Here is a 19,452-nt window from a genome sequence, read left to right as displayed (position 1 = left end):
TAAACTGACGCGACTGATCAGAGCTACATTAGTTCCAGTGATGTTTTTCGTGCGTATCTCGGGGATACTCTTGAATCCCTTCGAGATCCGGAGGGGGTTGAGACGAGATGACAGCTTATCCTGCATGCCGCTCAACATCGCTCTTGAGGGAGCCCGGGCATCGAAACTAGAGGTAACGCCTAGGCTTTGATAGCACAGCCAGGAACTTTGCGACGGCGGAAGAAATCTACGCCAGACTGCAAGTGGAGTCTAGGAGGATTGGGCTAAAAATTAATGCGTCAAAGACGGACGGACCTGAAGCCGTAGCACTGGCCAACGAGGACATACGCGGACGGTATTAGGCGGAGTACAAACTGAAAGCGGAGAGGGGCGCTCATGTATGAATCACGTGCTACAGGCACCGCTTTCATCGTACATCTGGCGAAAGCCGGTTGTCTGCTAACGACCACGTTAGCCGGTGTTTTCTCACAAAATATTATCAAACGATGTAATTAACCTGACAGACGATCTTGGCGCTCGGAAGTGTATTAGTGAGAGAGTGTTTTAAATTCAATTAAAACTGTGTAGTTACGTTCACTACTAATTGCTCCAGTTTTCCTGCTTAATGAGGAATAGTGAGACAAAATTACACCTGTACATTTATAATTATAATAAATTAATTAATTTTGTTATAATTAATTTTGGTTATAACCAAAACGACTTAAACTTTTGTATACAACTAGACGGGTATACCATTAAAATGAACTGAAGTGGTCTTTGGCTGTCGGTCATAAAAAACTATGAAAAGTTTGGGCCCAAAGATGGGCACCGAATTATTAACATTTTTCATACCACAGTCCAGAAAAACATTTTGGCATCCCCTTGTATATTCAGGTAGTCTAACTACTAAAAAGCTCGTAAATAATTTGTAATTAAATATCGATTGTTAAAAAACCCGTCTGCCAGCTGATTCAACATGATAGAATATAAAGTTAAATATTTGCATCGGTAAAGCGGTGGTATATGAATTCTTCATCTGTATGGTTTTCAATTATAATTTACTTGTTTTGTGGTTTCGGATCTTATTATTGATGATTTAAACTACATGGATAATTAGGAGATACCTTTTCTCATGTTTCTAAGTACGATACTCATATATAATTGCAGATTTATTCGATATAGGATTTACACTACATTTATTTGAAATTTGTACGAATGACTTTACATGCTATATTTTTATTAGCCTGTTTCTTTTATATGTCAATGTTCAACTGTATTACAGCCACAAAATTATACATAGCAATGTATGCGTTATTTTATTTACATTCTCAAAAAAAGAAGCATTAAAAGAACTTAATAATAAAACAGAAAAAAATTTGTTAAAACACAGTCTTTATTATTTTACAGCGTTGATCGTGTATTCATATCTCAAAATGCTGGAACTGTTAAACGTAAGAGAATTTTTAACCAAAAAAAACTAAAACAGTCTATTCGTAGTGAAATATAATTTTTCATTATTGCCGATTCAAGGTATAACCAGTTCTTTGCAACCATTGGACGCTCCTATATTTTGGAGTGATCTTCCAATATCAAGCTATTACCTATTTCAATTGTTACTAATTTTGAATTTTTCGAAATATGTATTTGAAACTTTTATAAAGTTTATAGACTAGTCGCCAAATGAGTGTGATAATTTTATCTTTAGTTTTATTTAATCGTATGTTCTCACAGATACCATGCCCTTATTCGCCTTTCAGTGGTCCACACCAGTTTTATTATTAGAAGAACAGTAAGTTATTGTAATAAGTTATAAGAAGAATAGGGATAAGTGAAATTTTAATTTTTAATTCTACTGTTGCATTTACAACAGTAGAAATAAAAAGAAGAGTTTCATTAAAATTATTTGAACAGCCAGGGCACAACAAAAAGATTGATCAAAAATATACATGACAATTAATTAAAGCTGTGCTGCATTAATTTATAATAATAAGAATTATCTAAAAGATCAGATATTAAAGTATTTCGCTAATAATTTTGTAGGTTGCAGAGCAATTGCTTAGAATTTTAAATTTGTTATAAATTAATTCATTTCAATAATTAAGCTAAAATTTGTAAACAAATATTGCCATTAGAACCACTGAATAGCGAACAAGGCCAGCATAGTAAACTAAATTAATATTTCACGATTACGTCACTACTAGCTTGTGCATGTGGTCCCGGTGAGTTGTTATAAGTCTGGAGAAATTGCCTCTCGCTTAATGGTGATGGCTTCACTTAAGGCTGGGCTGAGCGCCAATGCAGGATTAGCGACGGCGATAATGTGACCGCCCGATGAGGATATGACTTGGACACCAAGAGAACTGTCGTGGGGAATTAACGATCTTGCGGTATGTCTTAGACTGTCCGGGAACTCGTGATCGTTCAAATCTCGGTCGATTCCATTTCCAGCCTGGAAGAAAATGATTCTAAAATACCATTTACTACGTGTTGTTGAAACACTCACTTGAACTGGTGACGAACTTGAATTGCTAAAACTAAATCTAGAATCTGCGTCATCAAATTCGGATCTGGTAAACCTATGATGGTTGAATAGAAAGAAAAGTTTAGATTTACAGTATAAATCGTCAAGAACGCAACAGCAACAAGCTCGAGCTCTTCCGGAAGCGATAATTTTTTTGCTTACTACTGTGAAGAGACCTCGGAAACGTTTGATTTTCCGAAAGAGCCAACTTTACCACTAACATACTCACGAAAATTTACTTGAATCGGTCAGGTCGAATGGCTTGTCGCCCATCTGCTGATATAAGGAAGTGCTGGACAGGTCTCTGTTGTCGTCTGAATTTTCCTAGGATAAATGATATCGATGAGTGTTAGTTTGGAACTTGAACTTGATGGTTTGGATGCGTCACTGTACTAAAAATGCGAGTGAAAGCAATCAATTCTATTAAGCAAAAAACAAAAAACAATCTAGGTACTACTAAAAACGGGTTATACTATTTTGCGTAAGCGGAAAGCATGAAGCGGTATATCTAGCACATGGAAGTTGTCAGCTAGATTTGTATTAGAATTTAGTAAATCAGCGACAACCATTTGCGCATGGTTGGTGAGCGATAGTTATGTGAAAAAAAACTTGCTGAGAAACATAAACTAAGCTAGCAGTAACTTAAGTTTTATTGCTCACTGGTACCCGAAATTGAGAACCGTAATAAATTTTACTTAACGGCTTTACAAAATATTTCCGATCAACAGAAATCGTATGATGTATTGATTTTCTATTCTTCTTAGTTTAACATAATGGATGCGTCATTTCTCACATAAACTTGCCACCATTTGTTTGCGTAGCGTTGCGAAGCCATGCTCAAAGTGTGTAAACTATAGATAAACTTTGATGGTAAATGGTATAAAAATGCACTGTTCGCGTGCTTCTATAGTTGGCGATTCGATTCTTAATCTGGTCAAAAAAATGGAACGGAATCTGTCGCAGACACGACATGAAGGATTTATTCTCATACCGTAACAATATTACTTTTTTTCAAAAAAGAAAACTTCAATTATTTACCACTATTTAACACATAGAATAAAGGTAAAGACTGCAATTGCCAGAAGCAAGGTAAAAGGATGAAAATACCGCATATCTACTAATAAAAAAAAACAAAAACCGAAACATAAAACAGAATGATATCTACTCATGCATTTACAAATTAGTAAGTATCTTTTGAAATATAGACTAAACGTATTGAGTTGTTTGGATGTTTTAATTCAACGGAGAAATGGCTATATTATGTACAATATCAATATATAATTGTATATAAATGAATCCCGAGCATTTTGTTTTCTTAGTCAACGCGATTCCTGTACCGAGTCGTAGGTATCACGGCGATTCAAACTGATAGATTCGCATGCAAGAACCCTGACTCTATAAGCAAGGCATTCTGTACGAATCTTCTGCAAAAATCCTCCACACAATTCTTATGCGAGAAGCTCCAGAGACTCTCCGTGAATGAGTATTTGAACCGAACACTAGCAAACCATGCGTTGATGAACATTGATGTAAACGTAGGGATTAATTCTACTTCAGGCATGTCACATATCGGCACCAACTTTTCAAAAGGGCCAAACTGCAAAATGTAAACAAACCGAGTGAGGGTTGTGTTTTGCTGGACTACTGTGTTACCTGACTCACTGCGAATACGCGTTGTATTCGCGGGATCGTGTTGGTTCGAAATGTTTCGAAAAATATCGCCCTTGTGTCGAAAATATCGTTAATTTTGATCACTAAAAATAACGTGCTTAAACGTTATATTTCATGTGCCAGTAGTACGCAATAATTGTATTGTGAAACTGAATTGTTATTTATGCAACTTTTTACAAATTAAATGCAATAACAAAAGCACAACTTATAAAAAATCGTTTGTTATCGATATTAACTGCATATGCGTTATAAACGAATAAAACGTATGGTTACGTTTTATTTCAATAATACGCATATTCGCAGTGAGTCAGGTAAAACAGTAGCATAGGGAAAGAAACCCTCCCACGGTTTGTTTACATTTTGCAGATTGGCCCTTTTGATAAGTTGATGCCGATATATTTAAATTCCATAGCATCGCTGAATTTATCGACTTCGTATAAATAGTTGCGATATTGGTAGAGGAAACGGATAGTTTATGTTCAAAGAGAACGATTTTTTTTCGTGAATTTGAGTAGTAACTACAGTGTTACCTGACTCACTGCGAATATGCGTTGTGTTCGCGGGATCGTGTTGGTTCGAAAGGTTTCGAAAAATATCGCGCTTGCATCGAAAATATCGTTAATTTTGATCACTAAAAATAACGTACTTAAACGTTATATTGCAAGTGCTAGTAGTACGCAATAATTGTATTGTGAAACTGAATTGTTATTTATGCAACTTTTTACAAGTTAAATGCAATAACAAAAGCACAACTAATAAAAAATCGTTTGTTGTCGATATTAGCTTCATATGCGGTATAAACGAATAAAACGCATGGTGACGTTTTATTTCAATAACACGCATATTCGCAGTGAGTCAGGTAAAACAGTAGAGGGCAGTAAGAATTAATGAGTAACGAGTAGTAAGAATTGATGAGTACTGAAAGCGACAAAAGAGTATTGCAAAGTGAATAATAATTAGTGAGGCTGAGCAGTAATAAGAGACTAGTAGGTAACGAGAAACGGGTAGTTAGAAGCGAGTTTTGAGAACTACGAACTGAGTAGGGACTAGTGAAAAGTGAGTATTGAAAAGTGAGTACTGAGAAGTGAATAGTGAGAAGTGAGTAATGAGAAGGAGTAATGAGAAGTGAGAAGTAAGCAGTTAGTAGGTAGTAGCGAATAGTGAGTGATGAGTAGTGAGTAGTGAGTAATGAGTAATGTGTCGTGAATAGTGAGTAATGACTAGTGAATAGTGCGTAGTGAGTGGAATGTCAAAAGTGAGTAGTGGGAGGTAAGAAATGAGTAGATAGCGAGTGAAGAGTGAGAGGCGAGTAATAGAAGAGTCCGCATACCTCGTGTCTCGCACCCGGTCAGTAGATCTACGAAAATAAACAAACCTAGTAAGATGTGATTTTTGCTGGGGAAATGCGGCACCTGTAATGGTGGGCGTCCTCGTTTTGTTCTGAATCATTCATGAAAATTTCATTTTGTTTCTAGCGATCTTTTACGAAAATAGTTATATTTTCGGGGTAATATTACATTGCGGCTAGTTATATTTGGGCTACTGTTGCTTTCGGGTTAGTGTAAAACCGTTTTGGTGGTATTTCATGTGCGTATCGATTAGCGCTTAGTGCCGGAAAAATTGGATGCTTTTAATTTAGTTCGTAAAATTAACCCCACTCAACAGCATTACTGGACGGATAGACTCTAAACACGTGTACTCTATATTGCAAAACATATTTACTATGTTGTAAATGCATCAGGTATATGATAATAACCGTAAATAGGTCTGTTTACTCCACTATACTACTAGTTAACATGCATTGCACTAAGGTTGGCTTCAAAATAACGGGATAATAAAACAATATCATAAAAGTGAAAATAAATAACAAAATAAAAAATTAGTAAATAAAAGGATACTTAAATGCTCAATTTAGAAATTCTATAAGCAACAAATAACAATAACAACGGAAGCCCTAGTGAGCGCGAACAAAGCAAAGCAGGTTAGAAGCGCTAACGAGATTGCGTCTCGCCGTGGACCCCCTGGGGATCCCACAGCCGTACGCTAATCGTCGCTACAACCAATGAAGCCGGAAGCTCATAAGCACATATACTGCGTGGTGGGTGGAAGCTGCAACGGAAGAAATAAAAGCGTAATGCCTGGCGTAACAATTTGCTGAACAATTCAGAAACGACTCTAGCAAAGAAACGGAACTGTGAAAACGAAAGCTCAACAAAATAATTAGCAGTAAGCAAAAGCACTCCAACAAGTCGCATCGGTTTTGGTCACAAATCATCGTCTTGGGTAAGGTGTAGCTACCTTTCCGAGATCGGAACTGGTATCACTGGACAGTCGAGCTCTCTTCATTTGCTGTGACGTATCCATCTCCTCGTGCCGACTAGTTTGAGTATGACTGTAAAAAACCAATCGTATTAGATACTCGAATCAAATATTAAAAAAAAACTCTTACCATAGCCCGGTCAGTCGTATACTGGCAGAATGCCCGAAGCCGCATTCCTTCACAACTTGCCGCGCTAGAGGAAAAAGTTCATCTCGTCGGGTAAGCAGGGCCGGGACGTATTTGCAAATCTGCGCTGCAGCCTCATTCACGCAAACTTCGTGGAGAGTTAGTGGTTTCTCCGGGCGCCGTTTGCAATCGAAGCGGCCGTAGATAGCGGAATACTTTCGAATCTCTTCCATTCGACGAGGATCGTTTTCACTCATTGCTATCACCTGCTCCAGGTCACGTGTTGTACGTTTTTTAATGTTTTGCTGCCGTGGTTCAAGATGACGAGGAATCGTCCTAGAGAGTCGCTCGGCCGCTTGAACAATTTTAGCAATTTGGTCTTCCGTCAGGCAGGGTGTCAATTGCAATGAACTTGCTGTGGTAGAACCGATAGGGCTAACCACGTTACTACTAATACTACTACTAAGACTAGTCGCTAGGTGACCTAACGAAGACGGTTGAATGTTTGTACTAGATGAAGGATTTGCGATGAAGCTGGACGTAGGTGCTATCGCAGATGCAGAATAACTGCTAACACTCCGTGCTATCGACCCAGGACCAGGACTGTATGTTAGCCTGGATGGAGTGTCCAGACTGGTTAAAGGACTCTGAAAAGCTGTAGGATTGGTTACCCACTCCTGTAGTGCCTTTTGCAGGCGTCGTACATGCAATGGTTTCGACGCCATTCCCACTAATGCCATTATTTCCAAAAATTCTTCTTCGCATGCCTCACACAGCTGCTGTAGATCGTCTCCTCCTAAGAAAATATAAAAAGCCATTAGCATATATTTTTTCCTCAAATATTTCAAAGACCCCTTACCCATTTCAAGCAAAGTGTCATAATAGTTCAGTAAACTTGCCCTCTGAAGGACACGATAAAGCTGAAGTTCAGCTTCATTGGACGGGGTGGATGTTTCAACCACTGCAAATAAAAAGAAAGAATTCAAATAGCAGGTTAGGATAGGCAACACTCCAGTTATATTTATTTTTTTTATTCCGTCGTAACGGCTCAAAGACTCGTACAATATATTTTCTTGCGATGGGAGACAAAACATCACCCTCCAAAAAATCCTAATTTTTGCCTTTGTCATTCCGAATGCTTCTTATTTTTCATTTCTAAATCATTAATTTCTTCATCATCTTTCCGCTCGAAAAAATATTGAATGCCCTTTATTGCGCAAAGAAGTTTGGATAGGAATAATAAAGAAATCAAGATTTGGCGCACCAACGGCTATATTTGAATGAAAGGATGCTGCTGTAACCGTTACATCCCTCAACATTTTCTACAAGAATCTAGTTCAACCCTCTTGCAAAAAACTTCTTTGCCTCAGATTCTTCCTAAGCACGCTTTCCTCTTTACCCTCGTTTTGAGCAAACTCAAGTAACAACATAAACCAACCGTAAGCACAAATTGGAGGGAAGGGATTGGTTGCAGAAATTTTAACCCGCGTAGCAGAACACACTACACTTCCTACAGACACATCCCTACAGTGGAAAGGAGTGGGAACAATTGAAACGAAAAAAAATCTTTGTGGGTCTGAAACCACACCTCCCGTTACCCTCATACTGCTAGCTAGAGAGGGGTTGGTGTACGCACTGATGCTTCACTCGCATGTTTCTTCGCGTGGTTCAAAGTGGATAGCAAGAGGAAAATACGACAGATAAAAAAATTGAAACGGATTTCCTCAGGCATAAGCGCGATTCAGTCGTTACCGTCAAATAACGCTGATAGTTACAATTATTCGCGCTCGATATTTGATTGCTTCTTTCTAGTAATTAGAATTAATTTTCGTTCAATATAAACTGGATTAGATTTTTTTTGTCTATTTTGATCAATCTTTTTGATAAATAAAACCATATATTTTAAATTTAATCGGAATAAGTAATAAGACTGCAATTGACTTGAATTAGAAAAATGAATGGCTACGCAGCTGATGCAAAGAGTGTTGATTGCTACAGGGATTCAATTATGGCTATACTTCGGGTTTGGACATTGTGTTGATTTATTGATGTATCTATGTATTTTGCAAGTATAAAAAGGCAGTATGATAGACAGAATGTGAACATTTCCATTTACATTTATTCATTATAGTCAACTGATAAAGTATGTATTATCCTATTGACAAAATCTAATTAAAGCATATATGAACTAACCTAGCACAGACATCTTTTAAAACAACGCTTCTTTTTTACACGAGACACATTAAAATCAAAATACTTCACAGTAGTTATTAAAAACCCGGCACATACTAAACACTGGTTCGTGTAACTCATAGTTAGTTCTTGAGTGCCGAAGGTTAGTTCTTGAGTGCCGATTGACGAGGAAGACGTGGAAACGTGGATTACGTCTTCTAGTATTGACATCTAGGCGATTAAGCAATTCAGGACAGGACAATCGTTATTTCCTTGAAGGAGATCGCCGACGAAACACGCCTTAGCCACATTGCGCCTTCCTTTCAGCGGTTCTAAGTTAATCTGCTTGCAACTCGGCTTTCGTAACTCGGAGGTTACGTGGATCACGCCAGCGTAGGTGTCGCAGAGCGAGCCCGATGAATTGCATTTTGGCAAAAAGGTGACCAAACAATGGCGGAGCATTCCAGCATAGGACGACCCACAGCGAGCAATATAGAGATTTTAAGGAATATACATCCTTGAAGCTTTTAGCAAAGCGGAACAGAAATCCTAGTTGCGCGGAAGCCTTGGATACAAAGAAAGAAATGTGGTTCTTGAACGTTAGTTTCGAGTCAAGCAAGACCCCCAAGTCTTTAATAGTTGTTTCGTACATTAGATGCGTCTCACGAAGGGCGTTATCGTGCAAATACATGTTACGTTTGCGACCGAAGGAGATAACCGATCACTTGGACACATTTGGTGTCATTTTGTTAATTCGGCACCATTCGTCAAAGGTCTCCAGATCCCGTTGCAAGAGTTGGGCGTCGTTAGGGCTTTTTACTGCACAGTACATTTTCAAATCGTCAGTATAAGATAATCTCGAACATTTGAGGATCATGTTCACGTCGTTCATGTCCAGCAGAAACAAGAATGGTCCCAAATGATTGCCTTGGGGAACACCGGAAGTTACTACGAAGGGTGACGATACGTATTCACCGATTTTTACTGACTTAGCATAGCACGCATGATGAACGATGAGCACTTTGGCATAAATCCATGCTGGTCAGGAGAGATGCAGTGTGAGCAATCTTGCATCAACATTCTAGAACGATTAGTTCAAATAGCTTAGAGACAGCACTTAAGGCACCAATACCACGGTAATTAGCAAAGGTTGTTTTGCGCCCTATTTTGTGCACAGGGAAAACAAAGGTATCCTTCCAGCACTCGGGGAAAACTCCCATCGTCAACGATATATCGAAAACCTTAGCTGAGAGTAATGCATAAGTATTTAGACAGTGTTTCAAGACTATGGAAGGAAAGCCACCTGGGCCGCATCCAGTTGAAGATTTCAAATGTTTTTCAGTAGCAATCACGACAGCGCTAGTTACGTTGAACGGGAAACTGATCGTCGGTACAAGAAATGAAGAGAATTTCGAATTGGGCAACAAATGCGTGTCGCCTATGTTGTAAAATCGAGACCGTGCCATGCCAAAAGCGAGAACCTTTTTTAATATGAAAAAATTGAATGCAAATGCGTCAGAAATTGACTAAATATTGTCAATTGCAAGGAAAATTGTACCATTCAAAGAGCGATATCGCTCATAAAAGTGCTATTTTACATTAAATCGTTTCGGTATCTTCGACGCACTTTTTCGTTATCTTCCAAGCAATAAGTGCGCCGAAGAGACCGAAAAGATTTAAGCTAAAATAGCACTTTTATGAGCGATTACGCACTTATTGTTTGGACCATTTTTCTTGCAATTGACAATATTATTAATCAACGATTGCAACTATTTTCTATTTAAAAGGTTTGCCAAGAGCTATCCGTCCGGCGTAAATAAGTTTTTGGTATTTTACATGTATTCAGGATGTTAGGTAGTTTAGTACAAATATTTCAGGGGGTGATCAGAACACCATATATGGTTAAATCTCACGCGTTATAGAGCTATTAAACATTTTTAGTTTTCGGTTTTGTTTGTCTTAAATTAGCTCCAGTTCAAAAACTATGCCAGCAAGCTCAATGCGGTATTTTCATTCGAAAGCTGAGAAAATTTTGTACTGAAAATTACTTTTAAACCTCCAACTTCATGCAATTTATTAACTTTTTGGAAGCAAAAAGCTTTGAAATAGGTGTTTATTTTGGAGTTATTATAAAATTTTTCCAAAAAAGGTGTGATAAAACTGTTTGCTTTCATTTCGTAATTTGAAGCTCTGGTACCATTCTACAATTCGTTCTTTGACGTGAAATACCTATCTCTTTATCGTATCGTTTTGGGTGTTGAGTATCGGGAAACTGGACGAATTCATACATCACGCATAGCACCCTAGACTACCGCGTGCAACGAACAGAGTTTGACACGTATGAAAGACAACAAAAACAACAACAATGTTTTTCATAAATTTAGGGTTCGCCTCCACTTTTGCTCTTAACAGGATTATTGACCTGCAAAACTCAAGCAAAACTGCAAACTCTACACCTGGGGTGTCATGGGGCTGTGCCGCAATTTGCCATGTACCAAAAATCAACTTTATTGGTTAATGGACAGCTGAGATATCAAGATGGGCGTACAGTTGCACCCATCGCCTTATTCGGAGGATTCCTGTATATTATAATACTACATACAATCGCTTATAGAAGCGTACTAGAGAAGACTATTTCCTTACTATTTTACATACGCGTCATACCGGATCCATCGCACGTGGTGATGTATGAATTCGTGAACCTTTCAGATACTAATTCAACACAATACGTTTAATATTAAATTGCAACAAAACTAAAATAGATAGGCATTTGTCAACAAAGAACAAATTGTAGAATGATATCGGTGCTTCAAATGGGTTAATAAAAGCAGTCAGTTTAATCTTTTTAGGAGAAATTTGATAAAAACGCCATGAGAAAAATTTATTTCAAAGCTTTTTTACTAAATTTCATGAAGCATGAGGCTTACAAGCAATTTTCAGTACAAATGTTTGTCAGCTTTCGAATGAAAGTAACAGAACTGAGCTAGCTAGCATAGTTTTTGTACTAGAGCAAATTTAAGGCAATCAAAACTAAAAATGTTTAATAACTCTGTAATGATTTAGATTTGGCCACATGCGTTTTTTTTCATCAAATGAGGTCCTCTGTCACCTCCTAAGCGGGTTGAGACCATCACCAGCCAATTTATCGTGATTTTTTACATAAGTACATTTTTTACACCTCAAAACAGCGGCAACAAAAAGTTTCGTTTTTTCGGTCGATTCTGCCCACTGTGCGTAGGCTTCAAAACATGTCGAAATATCAAAACATAAACAAAACATTCGAGGTGTGTTACGAGAGAAACTTATCGACAGCATATCGAATTTTGAAGTTTTTTGTCACTGTTTTTCTTAATACAGTTTTCAGCTTTTCGTAAGTGAAACATTAAAAGAACATTGGTGAATGACCAATTGGTTAAAACCACATTAAATAACAATAACAATTAAAAGAACATAAAAATAGAAAATCAAAAAAGACTCAGTAAGTTTCTAGTTTTATTTTAAACCACTATTTGGGACTAAACCTCGTGTTTCTAGTCTTGACCTTGAAATGCGGTCAAACATGTATTAATATTTTTTTTTGAAATGGTGGTTCTACTATTTATGAAGGGACGGTAGGAGAAAGTAATGAAAAGTTTTTTGAAATGGTGTGGAAAGAGCGGAAAGGTGAGGGGGGGGGGGTTATTGGTAGCTACGCTTAACAAGTTGTCGTTGTGACTCCTACTTTTTGTCCAACGCTGGAAGGTGCATGGTTCGAACCAAGCTATAATCTATGATTATAACCGGATTCGTACCCACAACACCCGCCAGGGCCAGGTGCCCTTTCACAGAAATTTCAAAAAATATCACTAATTGGGAGAAATTTAAAAAATGATGAGGTGTACACGTAACATATTATTTTACATATCAGTGTATGGATCACTCTATCTCAATCATGCTATAAATTCGAAAAAATTACAATCGACCATCAGCGATTTCAACCAAAATCGGCACAATTGTTCATTCCGACCCCACAACCAATTTCCCAAAGTTTTGTGCCGATTGATCAATCCTCCTAGCAGTTATTTTTCAAAAGTCATTTTTCGTGTTCAAATATCACTGAAACAGTTTGTTGTAGAAACATGTCAGTCGTGATGATTTTTATAGCCACCCCAATTGAGAAACAGGCACCCTAAGCGTCCAATAAAAAATATATATCTAAAAATCTAAAAACTTTTTATCCCTTAAAAACAGCGGCAACAAAAAGTTCCGTTTTTCGGTCTGGGTTCGGAGCTGGTGCTTTTGATTCAGTAGAAAAAAAATGGAGAACGCAGTGATTCCAAAAGCAATTCTCTTATGCATCCGGAAATTGGTCGTTCGTGATGTGCAAAACAGTGAATTGCAACGAGCTGTCGCTATGAAGTGCAGTACGATTGGAAAAATTCTCCTGAAACTAGAAACGTTTGGATTAGTGGTGGATCGCCCGGGCAGACGCAGGAAGCAGCAATACAGATGCGAGAACGGACACCGAGGTCATACACGAAGTCCAGGAGAACCTGAAGTTAACTGTCCGCGAGATTCAGGAAACCCTTCAGCTAGCAGTTTTAGGTCAAATTGTTCGTTGCCGTCTCGTAGCACGGGTGTTGAATGGCAAAGTTACCGGGAAGCTCCCATTTATCAATAAGGCAAATAAATCCAAATGGCTTAAGTTTGCTAAGAGGCATGCCGATAAGCTCGTGGAATTTTGAAAAACGCGTCTCAGGACGAACGAATCATAATTCGAGCTGTTCAGCTGCATGCGGTGGGCTTGCGTGTGGCACATATCGGTTGTGAAGCTTCAGGAGTCCTCTTCCGAAGCACGGTGAAGCATGGAGGTATCAGCAGGTATCAACACGTGGCTCGACCAGCGCGTTCCTCACAATCAATGTGATGGTCCGAGGTTGTTTTTCCTGGGTTGAGTGAGTGGGGTGAGAAACGTCGTAAAAATCAATGGGATAATAACGGCAGATTTCTACAGCGACATCCTACGGGAAAATCTGGTTCAGGCGTTGCTGTTCTTTTACTTTATTTTTTCTGGAGTTAAAATGAAGTGCGCATTGTGTTTTGTCATTGTTTTTTTCGATACAAATTTATTTTCTTTTCCTCTTTTTCAATTCAAAAAATTTGAATTTGTTTTATTTAATTCCGAAAATTTGAGTTTTGCGTTCAAAATTTTTCTGTTCACGAAATAAGAATTCATCTGCTTACCTCCAAATCAACCAATCACATGAAAGAAACCAAGGAGAAAGTCGCAGAGAACATTGTGACACATGCGACACTTCACCTCGTTGTTCACAATAGCGGTACATTCATTGCACAATTTGTTGCACACTGTGGCACCCAAATGGCATTCGTTCAATATTCGAACTTTAAAATATTGGAATCTGGCCGCTCTGCCAAATTTTAACATTGTCAAACTGAACAAATCAGCACAAGTTTGACGCGATCGGCTAAGAAGCCACACAATGGACAAAATTGGCACAAATAATGTGCAAAGATTGTTCTAAGCGACTTAAGGGCCACACAGAATGCTGCTGCAGTTGGCGCAGGCGTCAGCGCTAATTTGACAGTTAACCCATGGGAAGACTGTGAGAATTATGTTGACGGACGCGTCAGTATTCTGTTTGACCCTTTACCCTTGGAAGAAGCACAGTTTTGACTTTCTTTTACATTATTCGTATTCACCATCCCATAATTCTTTAATTTTTAAAATTACTGAAATAGTCAGTTAGTTGATTCGTTTTGGTATCCATTGTAGAATTGATTGTCATAAAAATGATGAACGACAATACAAGTTTGATTACCAGACTACCTCAGAAAGCAAAAATTATCAAAGTTGACTTCAAAGTCGCCATACTCGGTTTCTGAGGCACATGTAGGCTCAGGTCTTACTATTTTCTGGCCGGACTCAGCTTCATGCCTGTACTGACCAAACATCTCGGATTTTGCTAGACAGTTCTAGAAGTGTCCCGGAACGTATCCCGCATTGATTAATTTTGTGAAAGTGGGATTTGGGATTAATTGTGTGTAAAGTGGGTTAGATCTTCTTTTTTGTTTTTTGTAACTGAATTGTAATTGAAATCACATTACATCAAGAAACATATTAAAAAGTTTGAAAAGAAATGTTTCATTCACGAAAAATATGATGTTTATTTATTTTATTTTTTTATTTTATTTAACACCGCCTTCGATAAAAAACCGTACAGACTGAATATGCTTACAACTATGTATTACTGTGTAATTTCGCTGATTCGTTTATTAAAAACTGACTTTGGCATGTCGAAGTCAAAAATTTCACCAACAGCGTTGAAGGCTTGAAGACATGAGTTTAATGCGTTGTTCTGGCCAAAGTGCAAGTATCTGCGTATCGCGAAACCGGCGAGGAGGTACGTTGATTGTCACCTGTTCTAATAATGCTGGGCAGTCAATGTTTCCCTGCATTAGGTCAAAAACGAACATTCTTTGTTGATTGGTACGCCTACTCGACAGTAGATCCAGTTTGATCAGCTGACACCGAACTTGATAATGAGGAAGATTGATCGGATCATTGCAGGGCAAATTGCGCAGAGCAAAACGTAAAAAAAAATTCTGTACTCGTTCGATTACAAGGGTTTGCGTAACCTGATGCGGGCACCAAACGACAGACGCGTACTCCAAGATGCTACGCACCAAAGCGCAATACGACGTTTTGAGTGCGTAAATGTCGCTAAAGCTGGAAGCATGACGACGAATGAATCCTAGTGTGGTAAATGCCTTCGCGGTGATAATTCCGATGTGCTCGTTGAATCTGACTTTCGAGTCAGATATGGTGGGATATGGGGTTATTAGGATAGCAAACGATTCGATAAAAAATAAATACAAATTGTTTTAATTCAAATAGAATTTACAGGGTGTTCAATAAGTTCGAACATACTTCAAAAATGTGTTTAAAAAATGAAAATACAAAATATTGTTTTCTGAGTTACTTTTTATTAAAGCAGTGTTTATTGAGAACCTTTACGACATATGTATATGGTGGCAGCACCTTCCTCCCCTCTTTTGTGGCTTATGACGAGCTTGAGACGTTTCTCAAAAGAATCACACGCGGAACGCACCTGGTCCATGGGCATCTTGTCCCATATCTTGTAAATGAGCTTCTGAAATTGGTCCATAGTGCTCACGTTATGTTCGCTCTGCTTGGCCAGTATATACGACTATACATAAAAGTCTAGGGGTTTAAGATCCGGGGAGCTGGGAGAGTCTTATCGAGACAATCAGTCAAATTTTCCCGACACTACGCTTGGACGATATTCGCCGTGTTGGCTGATGAGCCGTTCTGTTGAAAGACGCAATGTTCTTTCCCGTAGAGGCCGGGGCCACAACCTTCTCCAGAACCTCGGTCTTATAGTACGCGGCGTTGATTTTCACGTTTTTCTCGGTAAACACCAGTAGAAGCTTCCCACGCTTGGATACGGCACCCCAAACCATCACCGACGCGGCGCTCTGAAACCGCGGGATGTTTATGTGGGTCGGGGGGATGCTGGCCAACGTCGGCGCCCATAGCCGATCATTTTGGAAATTGTGCGGCTGTTGCAAGATGAAGAGTTTCTCATCAGAAAACACGAACTCCTGACCAGCGTGCCGCGAAAGTATCAGTTTTGCTCTATCCAGCCTCTTCTTCGTTGTAGCCTCCGTTACCTCGTAAACCTTGCGTTTCTTGTACGGCTTGCATACCAGGTCCTTGGCCATGATGGTGTAGGCAGTCCCGATCGACACATCCAGGTCAACAGCGGTCTTCCTAATCGAGCGGTTCATTTTTCGATGAACCCGCTCCCTCACCACCTTGATCTAGCACGGTCCTTGGCCGAGCCCGTCTCCCGGTACCGACGGATGGTGTTATAGATGAAATTATCGCGCGCGGTAAACAAATAACAAATAACATCAAGTCGACAGCTTGCGCGTCGGTTAGCCTATTTATAAGGCTAAAGCTGACACCAATGCCAATAGACAGAATGCACATGATGCGCACTTACACAACGATGAAATTCGAACTTATTGAACCCTGTAAGGCACCAGTGTCATCTTTGCTTACTCATTGAAATAGTAACATAAATTTTCCGCATTCGGCTCTGCGTTATAAAGTGGTGAGTTGACATGACTGTCAATGATGTTTTTTTCTAAAAAAAAGTGTTTAAAGCACTGTAGTACGGCCAACCATTCAAACAAAATTGTTAACTCTTTCACGACTCAATTATGCCTTTGCGTTGGGGTGATTACGATTGCCACCCTATACGTAACCCGCTAATTTCGTCTCTACTTGTTCTAGAGGTACGACGATGCGAAGGGTGGAATTTTTTGCCGACTTCACCCGCTGCTATGGTGTGCAGCACTAATTCTAATCAGATAATGCGGAATTTTCGGAATAGGCAAAAAACAGCTGTAACGCGATAAATTGTTTGACGACGTTTTAACAACTTTGACTTGCGTTTTTTGCTGAACGATATTTACATACTCAGTGGAGAAAAAACGTACTACCCAAATTGGCTGTTTGATCGCTCCGCCGCAACGCAATTGAGAATGGATGTAAATTTGTTTGGAAAAATTATGATGACTTCTGCATTGTTGGTTAAGTGGGTTGGGTTTTCGATTAATACTTTACAGCGTGGGATTTTTTTTTGAATGTGCATAAAAACGATTGAATAAATAGAATAATCTGTCAGCGAAGTATCAACCCTTTTATAAAGTTTGTACGATGTAGGTTATACAAAAAAATCGTTGAATGTTAATTGTTTTTAGGATTTTACTTCTATGAATGAAAATGATAGGTAAATCTATAACATTTTTTCAGTTTACACAGATTGTATGAACTGGTGAAAGCTAATGAAATTTTAATTCGCGTTAAACACAAAAAATTTGGCTGGATATTTAGTTAAATAGATATTGAACACTGTTCGAGTCAGTTTAATCAATCCATCAAGAATGTGTTATTAGTGTAATTTGTCAATTATTGCACACTTGGCAGTGTTTGCAACGTGTCTCGACGGTTTATTATGTCAAATATAATTTGACAACAACACCGGCTATACATTTTCATTATCCATCGAATATTACGATTTTATCCTGTCACTCAGCGTGTTTTTTAAGCGTAATAATAAATTTTCTTACATATGTCCCGATTTCGCCTTAACGATTTGCTCGTCAAAATTATTAAGAAAGTTGATTTACAAAATAAGCCTTCACCGACCGTTAGACGCAAATAAACATAGAACGTGTTTCGTAGCATTGATAGAAACTTACTATACACAATAAATGAATAAAACTGGGTCTTTATAACACAAATTGTCGATAAATTCGTAAGTTTAGTAAGGCCATTACAAATATTTTTTTGCGGAAGTTTTTGTCCAATTTTTACTTGAAGTTTAATCGTGAAACCCGACTCTTTTCTTGCTTTTCATATACACGTTATTATTTTCTATGCAAAAACTTTCCAAAATAGAGTCAAAATCGAAAGAATTTTTTTTTGCCGATTTTCTGAAATTACATTATATGTACTTCCACTTTTGTTTCGTGCTAGAAGCGTTAATAATCCGTAATCCTCTGCTTTTGGTCTTCCAGTTGGCTCGACGGCATGACGGTGGTATAATGAGCCAGTCGTCGTATTTTCGAATCTCGGCTGCGAGAGGTTGTTAAAGTCATTAGGATCGTAGCACCTGCCCCGCAATTCGCCAACTTTTCAAAAATGCCTATTTGCAAAATGTAAGCAAACTAAGTGAAGGTTTCTTTGCTTGTGCTTGTCTAGCAGAAAAAAACCCTCATTCGATTTGTTCACATTTTGCAGAATGTACATTTTGAAAAGTTAGTGCCGAATTGCCCTGTACTCTAACAGCGAAGTCTGTCAAACAAAAACAGAAGGTCAAGTGGCGAAAATGGAAGCTGTAGCACCTAGGCTTTGCTTTTTTGGCTTGAGAATGTAAATGTTAGGATCCATCGTTTTTGCATGTTGAACAGATATAGTGATAACAGTATTTACATGATCGAAGAACCTAATAAAATTTAACAGGTCGTGTTACCAACAAGCTATTTTGCTACCAACTTTTCTAACAACGATTGTTATAGGTAAATTAGGTAAATTATATCAACCGTTGTTATAAATTAGTGTCGATTATTAAACACTTTAAAATAACAAAAATTCCAAAAAAAAAATCTTTTAGCCTTTATCTAATCCTTACTGACCTTGATAGGGGTTTACCTGAAATGTAACATATTATGTCAGATATTTCATAAACATCATAGCAATTGAACTGTCAGCAAATATAATAGACTAATTGAGCCCGAATCTTACGATCCAGACAATATAAATTTCTGTTAATAAATAAATAAATATAAATAAATTCCATTGGCCAGTGTTTCCGAAGATGTTTAATTTTTGTATTAGTTTTTTGAGTTCTTATATTGCATAATATAGCTCTAAGATGTACATAAAAGAGTCATAGCCGGAAACTGAAACAAATAGTTTTCATGGTCATATTGGATTTCAGCAGTCAAATCGAGCAGTCTAGTCGAGCAGTTAAATCAAGCTGTTCAGTCAAGCAGTCCGGTCGAGCAGTTGAGTCAAGCAGTTGAGACGAGCAGTTGAATCGAATGGTCGAGTCGAGGAGTCAAGTCGGGC

The 19,452-nt window shown here is 38.2% G+C and overlaps 1 protein-coding gene across 1 annotated transcript in view; it reads right to left on the bottom strand.

Annotated features, from left to right (window-relative positions):
- Positions 1 to 2,206: 2,206 nt before the first annotated feature.
- Positions 2,207 to 19,452, bottom strand: part of LOC128742556 (NGFI-A-binding protein homolog) — a 51,293-nt gene continuing 34,047 nt past the window's right edge. Inside the window, exons 2-7 of the mRNA XM_053838954.1 lie at positions 7,477 to 7,578; positions 6,621 to 7,413; positions 6,470 to 6,563; positions 2,730 to 2,824; positions 2,483 to 2,555; positions 2,207 to 2,428 (exon numbers count right to left, since the gene is read on the bottom strand). Of these exons, the coding sequence (XP_053694929.1) occupies positions 2,207 to 2,428; positions 2,483 to 2,555; positions 2,730 to 2,824; positions 6,470 to 6,563; positions 6,621 to 7,413; positions 7,477 to 7,578 (1,379 nt within the window). The remainder of the gene's footprint in view (positions 2,429 to 2,482; positions 2,556 to 2,729; positions 2,825 to 6,469; positions 6,564 to 6,620; positions 7,414 to 7,476; positions 7,579 to 19,452) is intronic.

Source organism: Sabethes cyaneus, chromosome 3, assembly GCF_943734655.1.
Source record: "Sabethes cyaneus chromosome 3, idSabCyanKW18_F2, whole genome shotgun sequence".
NCBI lineage: Eukaryota > Metazoa > Arthropoda > Insecta > Diptera > Culicidae > Sabethes > Sabethes cyaneus.
Note: the sequence above shows the minus strand (reverse complement) of the source record. Positions and strands in the feature narration are given on the sequence as shown.